The 9,011-nt window shown below is 42.7% G+C and overlaps 1 protein-coding gene across 1 annotated transcript in view; it reads left to right on the top strand.

Annotated features, from left to right (window-relative positions):
* Positions 1–665: 665 nt before the first annotated feature.
* Positions 666–9,011, top strand: part of SECISBP2L (SECIS binding protein 2 like) — a 28,012-nt gene continuing 19,666 nt past the window's right edge. Inside the window, exon 1 of the mRNA XM_064721892.1 lies at positions 666–868. Coding sequence (XP_064577962.1) covers positions 851–868 — 18 coding nt within the window. The 5' untranslated portion in view covers positions 666–850. The remainder of the gene's footprint in view (positions 869–9,011) is intronic.

Genomic DNA, 9,011 nt, shown 5'->3' with positions numbered 1-9,011 from the left:
CAGCAGACCTATTAGCGTAATGAAATGCGGGGACATCCCCTGCAGAACACACTACGGGATCGTGTGTTGTTATGGGATCATGTGCAGCACAGGCTCCTACATGCGTTTCCCATTCTCCAGGCTCGGGTGAACACGGTCTCACGGATTTCGCTGGCGTTACTCATCATTCACCACATGTAAAAGCCGGGCAGCAAAATAAAGGAACGTCACACAAGCCTCACGTCTCAGAATCCCCCCGCTCTGCTGCCGCCCCAGTCCCTGCACACACGGGACCCGCTCCACAGCCCAGCCCTGCGCTCCAGACGCTGCTGGGACATTTTTAGATTTCTGTCTCTAAATAAATCACAGGGTTTTTTGTTTGTTTTTTTTTTTTTTTTTCTCTCGGCGTTCCAGATAATTTCAAGGACACCGTCGGCCAGAGCCTCCCCCGGCGCCGCCCGCGAGCAGACGGGCCCGCCGCGCACCTGCCGCCCTCGCTGGCCGCAGGCGAAGCGGCCCCGGGCGGGGGGAACAGCGCTCTCCGCGCTCATTGCCGCGGCTTTCCCCCACACTGCTGTCACGGCCTCGCTTGTTTTCGGGCAGCGGAACGCGGGAGGGGAACGCCCGCCGTGGCGGGAGCGAAGGCGTTCCCGGCCTGAGCCCGCCCGGCTTCCGTCTCAGCTGGTCCCTCCCCGCCGCCCGTCCCGCCCCGGCCGTGGCGTAGCCGGTCCCGGTTCCCGTGATAACCGCGAGCGGGGCCGGCGCCGCTCCGGGCGTGTGCGGAGCGCGGCGGGGGAAGCAGCGCCATGGGGGAGGCGGCCCGGGCCCTCCGCCGCCCTCATTAGAGCCGCCGCCCGGCGCAGCTGGAGCCATGGACAAAGCGGACAAGGTACGAAGGGACCGCGAGCGGCCGCGGCGGGAGGGGCGGCGGTGAGGGCGGGGAGCGGAGCGGGCCCGGCCGTGTCAGCCCCGGCAGGGCCCCGGCAGCGGCCGAGCGGCGGGCAGGGCGGGGCGCGGCTCGCGGCCTGCGGGGCGGGGGGCGCCGGGACCGCGCGTGAGGGCACCGGGACCGGCCCTGAGGAGCCGCCGCCCCGCGCCGGCCGAGAGCGGCCCTCGGGAGGTGCCGACAGGGCGTTCTGCGGGCTGCAAGCCGGAGCTCGGTGTGTGCCCGCCGCCGCCGTCCCCTCCCTGCGCGGGAGGCGTCAGGCCGCGCCCGGCCCGGCTGTCCGGGGGAGCCGGGAACCCGCGAGCGGCTGCCCTGGGAATTCCAAGGGAATTCAAAACTCGGGTCTGTTCTTCGCCCCCCTGTTCCTTCAGGCTTTGTTTCAAGCTTAGGGAAGTATCGCAGTTAGTGACATTTAGGCTAAGCCTGGCTGGTCGGTAGGAGAGACTTGGTTTCTGGAGAAAGGAACAGGTTTCTTTGAGAACTTAGCAGCACAATCGAGGTGTCACTCTTGTTGATTGCTGTAAATGTCACGGTTGGGTTGAAGTTTTCAGTGATAGGACACAGCTGATGGTCTCATCGCTGAGTGGGTGTAGCTCACTAATTCTACAGGTCGCTGTATTTTTTTCTTCCGTATTAAACTTGGCTTTGTGAGGTAATCAGTTTGCATTGTTTTTATGAGCTTTTATTAGTGTAGGTATGAAGAAACAGAAGCAGGGACTTAAGAATTTGTATAATTTGTTGCATATGTGCAATAAAACATTTCATCATCAGGAGGTAGTTCTAAAAGATGTATCTGAAATGAATGATGTCATCTGCTAGAGCCCGATATTACTTCTAAGCTTCTGTTTCGGCCGAGTGTGTTGAAAATTGGTGATTTACAGGTCTTTGTTTCCTAGTTTTCAGCTTTGGTGTCTCCAGGGGTTCTAATAGTAGGGTTAAGGAATAAAATAACACAGGTTCCTGTAGCAAAGTAGATAATGACTAATAATGTACTCTGTAAAGATACACTGCTTTTCATTCTGTACATATAGCTAAGGAAGTTTGTGAACAGTGTGTGTTATTACAGTGTGGCTCCCACTGTGGCTTTCTTCCTGGGCTTTTTGGTGTGGTAATCATTTTAATTTTTTAAGGCTTTTTATTTGGTCTCATATATAAAACCTGATCTTATTCTGTAAAATTTACATTAGCCCAATCTGTAGTAGTTTTTGCTTTAAAATCTTGGATTTTGGTGTGGTGGGTTTTTTTCCCCTTTGTTTCATCTGCAATTAGTACTGCAGTACACTTGTGAAATATTTATTCCTTGTTGCTTGAGCTCTTCAGTACTGGAGGTTCACACGCGTGTCCTTATCAAACCACTCTCTTTTCATCTGTCAAATAGTTCATGAAAACAGAGAGTTATGTTATTTACAGTATAAAGTGTTGGCTTGGAGTGATTGTCTTAACTAAGTGCAGTATTTCAACTTGAAGGTGTAGTTAAGCTCTGAAGCAGGAATCATCTTGTTTATTATGTTTGCAGCATATCAGGTCCTGTTGGTTCCTTATCCCCTAGTAAGGGGCAGACAAATAATGAATACCTGATTAGTTTCTAAAATGATTCAACAATCTTGGTGCTTTTGTCTGCTCATTGTACAGCAGCATCTTGATTAGGAGACTCCTATGTGCTTTGGGTTTGACCCTTTTGTGCTGTAAGAATTGAATGTAATCATTTGTTACCAATGTAAGTGTTTGGTCAGGTTGCATCAGTTTTGGGAGCCATTTCATTTTTTCTTTATTTGGGCTCCTTTCTGTGCCTGTACTGCATGACATCTGATAAATGAGCATTAAAGCCTCCAAATGTGTGTTAGCAGTACTGATTCTCTCCTTCCTTTCTCTCAGATTGCTCTCTCAGGCACAGTATAGTGACTGTAGGTGCTTATAGGAGTAACTGCTGTGGAATTGGAGTATGAGCAGCTACAACTATTGTGCTGTGTTAGCATGGTATTTCAAGAGTAAGGGAAGATCACAAATGCTTTTGTGGTGTTGGCTTAGTGAATCAGTATGAGATTTCTGGTTGCAAGATCATTTGGACACCTAATTGATAAAAAATATGTTGCTTTTGAATTGCCTTTAAGGTTTCTGTTACCTAATTTTTAATATTACTTGTTTTAATATGCTCAGTGATATTTTGGCAGCTGACATAAAGGAAAATTGAGTAAAGCTGCTTAAACACAATTATTTTATGATAAGAGTCGTTGTAATTTTTGTATTGGGTGTGTAAGTTTACTTCTGTCTACACCAGAAAAAAATTTTCCCATTAAAAAGTGTATGGATTTCAGCAGTTAAGTGTAGGTTATTTTCCTACAAGAGAGAAAACTCACCAGATGATGCTTTCTGTTTAAGCAGAATATGACAGAAAACTAAAGAGAAACAACTTCCCCTTTCAAAGGTACTGCTGTGCTTTGATTTTTCTCAGTCTTATACTTTTGTCTTGCTCTGTGATTAAGACAGTTGGTTCCTTTAGTACAGTTGAGAAATCAGGTGAAGTTGCAAAATCAGTGACCTGTGTTTTGTTTTAGTATTGCTTAAAGACAGCCTGTTCTGCTTACCTCTGCTATTCATGACCACTCAACAGGTGGCTTGATAATGATTGTCATAGAAGTAGATCTAGATCAGCTTTTGTGCTCTTTTATCCTGTCCAGTTTCCTTCAGTGTTTCTTACCCATGGCAGATTTTTCAGCTGAGGAAAACTGGAAAATGCCTGGTTTCCTGTAGGTTGCTTTCTTTTGAATCTTGAAAGTGCCAAATAGTTTTGGATTTTGTGAGTTTTGTGTTGTCTTATTTTAGAATATGTTCTTTGGTGAATTTAAGTGTTACTGATGTGATTCTGTGAATATCTTAACTGTTTGAGTACAAAATTATTTGTCATTGACTCGTTTGTGGAGATCAGGAGACTGATTTGCATAAAGGGGTTGGATTAATCCTTTTAGTACACTATCTACAAAGCACTCAAATATTGCTACTTCATTTGGATAGTATGAGTTTAGAAGTTTGTACTATTAAATGCTGTAAAGTAGGCAAGTGAGGAGGATCCTTTTGGTAGCTTTTTTGTGTCTTTGGACAAGCTTTGTGTGAGTTTTAAATTTTAGTTTCCCCCTCTTTTTTCTTAGAATAGTCTGGCTTTGAGTTTAAACATGCTAGCTTGTCATGTTGTGCCACTTGCTTGTTTCCTATATATAGGTTAAAATGTTAAATATTTAGCTTTGTTATGCTCTGAACATGATACTTAATCCTGTGAAAGGGAAGAGAGTTATGCACAATTCCCTTTTTATGAGCTGAGGGAAAAGGGAAGGAGTCACTTCATAGTGTATTTGCTTTAAGTGCTCTGTTGAAATGACTATGTCAAATGTAAATAGGGAAGATTAAATTTTGTGCTTCGTTAAATGGCCTGCTGCTGGTGTTTCCAGTTGGACTGCATATTTACCATTCCCGAGGTATCTGCCACTTAGAAGCAACTAATTATAGAAACAATGACTTCCATATTTGCAAAGTTTATCTTAAAATAGATGAACTGTGACTTGCCTTGCTACTAACATGGCGTTTAAATGATGAAATCCAGCATTCAGAAGCAGGATTGTTTTTCTTAAAAAAAATTCCCAAAAGTTTGAGCTCTGCTTTTATTTTACTTTGGGATGAGACTTCTTGTTTCCAGACTTTGAGACAGTAAACCAGCTGATTTTATTATAGCCCTCTGAGATGTGGCATCTGTGTCTATTTTCTCACCCTGTAAATGGTGAGATTGATATCTAAGCATTCTCCTCTGAGAGCAGGATGACAGAGATCCTATTTAATGGAAAATGCTGAATGATATTAGGCTACAATGAACAAAAACTTTTCTAAGATTAAATGTACAGTGCTATAACTATAGGACAAAGTTTACCAGTCTGTTCCTGCTTGTGTCATCTTCTGTCTTTGCAGCTGTTGATGACTACAGTAGCTTTTATATAGGAAACAAAGGAGCTCTTCAGTATATGTGCTGTCTTGAAAGACTTGTAATTGTTGGACTGAAATATGTAATGAGCTGCTGCAAAACGTTTTGTAAATTGAAACTAGGGGTATCTACAAAAGAGGCCTCTGTCTCAATCTTGGTTTCTTTTGAAGGGGTGTGTTTCCATTAATAGGCAGCTGATTGAAAATCTGATGTTTCAGCATGACTTAAATTTATGTTTAGAATTGAGTTTGGTTATCAAAGGTTGATTTCAATAAAGCTTTGTTTGGTTTTGTGATGTGAAAGGTTGAACAAACATGAAAAAGTTGCAGTCAAAAATAAGTTTGGTCTTGCAGTGTTTTCAGTGTTTGCTTTTAGATGGCGTGATCAAACCACCTTGCATTTGCTGATGGCAGTGGCAAGGCACTAATTTGTTTCAGAGGATGCAGACTAGAATAAATCTCAATACTGTGAGAGCAATTAAAGCATAAGCTTGTATCACAAGTGCTCTGTTGTAAGGACTAGGGAAAGTGAGCAGCCTTTTCCCAAATCTTTTTGTGTTTGACAGATCTTTCTTGTCTGTGGTTGGGAACCAGTGGCATGATCCTGTTTGTGCTGTTCGTGTGCACTTGGCACTCCACTTGTACTGTGTGGGTGAAATCTCTGAGGAATTGTGTTCACGTATATTTGCATGCACTTTGTTTTATGCATTTTCTTGTTTGCTTCTGAAACAAAAAGGAGCTTGTCTTGTATTCTGGAGTTTACTTCATTTGTTATTGGTTGCATTTTCCCCTGAGTCTTAAGCAAATCAGTATTTAAAAAACCAAACCCACCGCCAAACTGCTTCTTTGGCATTGTTGTTTCTGTAGCTCACCAAAGGAGCCTTTCCTGTTAGAAGAAATTACAAGTTTCAGTAGGAGACACCTTCTGTTTGTCCAGTGCAATGAGAAATTAGCAGCACCTTTACTTGAGACTAAATTGATTGATGGCTGTTTTTTTTATTATTGTTTCAATTTTTCTCCTTACACTATGAAGGAAGAAGGCCATTTATCAAAAAGAGGAGGTACTTTGCTGTCTGTCCTCACCAACATTTCCTCCTAGCTGAGAAATCTATGGTCCTGAAAAGATCTGCTAAGATAGCTTTGGACAAATTACTTAGCGTGTCTTTTTTGTTTCCCTCCCTTGTCCAGTGAACCCACTGGCCATCTGTGAAATGTGCTGAGATGTCTGGAGAATCACCCTGCAGAGTTGATTCTGTTGATGTTTTGGTTTGGTTAGCAGTCTGACCTGACTTAGTACATTTGTTCCTCGTTTTGCTTCAAGGTCGGTAAATTTACTGCCCTCGTCTGAACACACAGCCTGTAAACACGGAACTCTTGAAGTATTTTTGAAAGCCTGGTAGAATGCTCTAAGGAAGCAATATGTTGAAGTTAATTTAGTTTAGTTGGTAATACACTTGAGCTGCCTTCCTGTTTTCTACCCCAAAGTGAAAATGGGGCCCTGTTGTCTAAATGTATAAATGATGTGAGAATTGGATGTATTATGCTTGCAGAATGATTTTGAAACACCTGTACTGAGGTTTCTGAGTTTTCAATTGCTCTTTTGATGAGTTGGCATATATATGTGTGTGTGCATTATAGAACAAAATGCAAAATCTGAAAGCAGAAGTTTGCCCTAAATCCTTTGCCAAAACAAGTTTCTTGAAAGGATTAAAAAAAACCCCAACTGCCATAAACCAACCAAACCTGTAGGTGCAGACTGAGCTGCGCAAGAGAAGTGTGTGAGGTGTAAATGCATGTGAGGGGTGTGTGGAACACAGTTCTGATTCCTTTAAGTAACACACACTCCCCAAGTTCTTCTGTAAGCAAAAAAAGGATTTAACTTTCTAATGCACCCAGATGTGTTTATGATTACAAGATCTGCTGTATCTTTATTTTATCATTACAGGTAAGCTAAACTTGTTTTGAGCTGTACAGAAAATGATAATTAAATATATCAGGTAATTGCTCTGTCATAGCAGTAGTAATCATAACCTGTATAAGGGACTGACAACAGGAAAGGAAGAATTACAGTTGTCTTTCTAGTCTGGGCATCTCTGAAATGTTTGAACCTGATAAAATCAAGCAGAAAAATGTGCATTATTTTCCTAAAATTATGAAATTACATTATAAGAGTGTTGAGTCTTCTGGAGGTTTTTAATACATTTAAAATAAACAAAACCCAAGAAACTCCACCATACCTTTTTTTTGCTGGACAGATTTAAATAAGTCAAATTTAATTGAATCCACTTTGGATGTAAAAGTAAGGTAGGGATTATCTTTGAGAATTGACAAGAAATATTTTGCTATGGCAGCCTCACAGGTGGGAATCACTCGCTCCCTGCTTGGATCAGCTACAGCTCTGTTTCTAATATCTGATGTGAAAGACACAATCCTAATAATGAGTGATGATATAGCACAATATCACATAAATCACTGTCATGAGACCATTCTGCAAGAGATTTGTCAATAAAGAATGATTTTTGTGTTTTCATTTTAATCTCCCAAATAAGGGAAAGAGCAGACAGCCACATAGGAGAGATCCTTAAAACAGGAAATCTGGTCCCAATATGAATGACAAATAGAATGTTTTGACTCTTTTCTGAGCCAGTACTAGTTTATTTTTAGTATCTTGGCTAAAGTTCACTTGGCATGTTGTGGTAGGATAGTGACCAGCAGGTTAGGAATAGTTGTTTGGCAGTTTTCAGTGTTTCCTTAGGAATGCCACGTTTATAAAACACTCATGCCAGTTTTACTCCTGTGTGTCCTGGGATGAAGCGCCCTCGGTGTGTTCCTTTAACGTTTTGGTTGCTCATGGATTAGAGCAGGTGCTAAGGGCACTGAGGTTGTGGGTTCAGTCCCCAATGGGCCATTCCTTACAGAGCTGGGCTCAATGACCCTTGTGGGTCTCTTCCAATTCACAATATCTCTGATCTAGTGTTGTAGGCCAGCCCTTAAGTGAATTTATTCTTAAGCAAATATTTTTGCCTCACAGTCTTGAAATAGCATGGAAAAAACCTTCTTAAGTTCAGGGAGGGATTTCAGTGTTGGCATTTCTGATACTTATTATTTGTTCACTGTACATAAACACTTTAAAAAAAATTGTGAGAAGTTTTTCTCTTGTGTGGAGGAGAATGCCTTGGAGCTCTGCAGAGGGGTAGGCGAGTCACGAGGCAGCTGAGGGATGTGCCCGAGGCCAGAGAGGAAGCTCTGGGTAGAGCTGGGTTTGATTTGTGTTGCACAAGTTCGGTGCTGCTGCTGCAGCTGCCCCACAGCCTTTGCTCTGAGTGGAACTTCAGGAAATAGAAGAGTTACTGTAGAAGAAAGGAATGTTCACCCTCTACTAATGATAAAGAAATGCATTTAATTGATATAAGGTAATTGTTCTGCTGTAATGCAGATCTTGTTGTACAGCAGGAGTGATACTCCTGCATCTGTGCTTATGGAATCAGACTGCCTTACACCGGAACAGACCTTAAAAATGGTTTGGTTCCAAACCCCTGCCATGGACAGGGACACCTTCCACTGTACCAGGTTGCTCAAAGCCCCATCCAGGCTGGCCTTAACACTTCTAGGGATGTGACATCCTTTCATATGTTATATTCCATCTATGTTTATATATGTATGTCCATACTATAGCCATAAGCATTTTCAGAACAGTCATTAAAATAAACTTTCCTGCCAAGAACAGTGTATCTGGTCAGTTTAAAAGATATTTTTCATCAGGACAACTGTATTTTCAAAAAACTTTTGAACTTGCCCTTCCTACCTCTTCCACTCCCATGCTATGGGATCTTATTTAAGTAGCAGTTTTGGAGAGTTGGAGATTCAGATATTGGGTGGGAAGGCTGTCTCAGGATGGATTGTGGATGTGACACAGAGCAAAGGCACGGAGTGAGAAGTGTGTGGTAGGTGTGGGACTGCTTGCTATGATCCTTCCAGAGCTCCCATTTAACTGTTTCAGCTCAGTGGTGTTCTGGAGGCAGTACCAAGGATAGAAGATTGTCCTCAGCAAACATTTAGGATTTCATCTTTCTACTATGAGAGCATGTACTCATATAGGTTATGTGTTACCTTTGAGATT

This window comes from Zonotrichia leucophrys, chromosome 10, assembly GCF_028769735.1.
Source record: "Zonotrichia leucophrys gambelii isolate GWCS_2022_RI chromosome 10, RI_Zleu_2.0, whole genome shotgun sequence".
In the NCBI taxonomy this organism is placed as follows: Eukaryota; Metazoa; Chordata; class Aves; order Passeriformes; family Passerellidae; genus Zonotrichia; species Zonotrichia leucophrys.
Note: the sequence above shows the minus strand (reverse complement) of the source record. Positions and strands in the feature narration are given on the sequence as shown.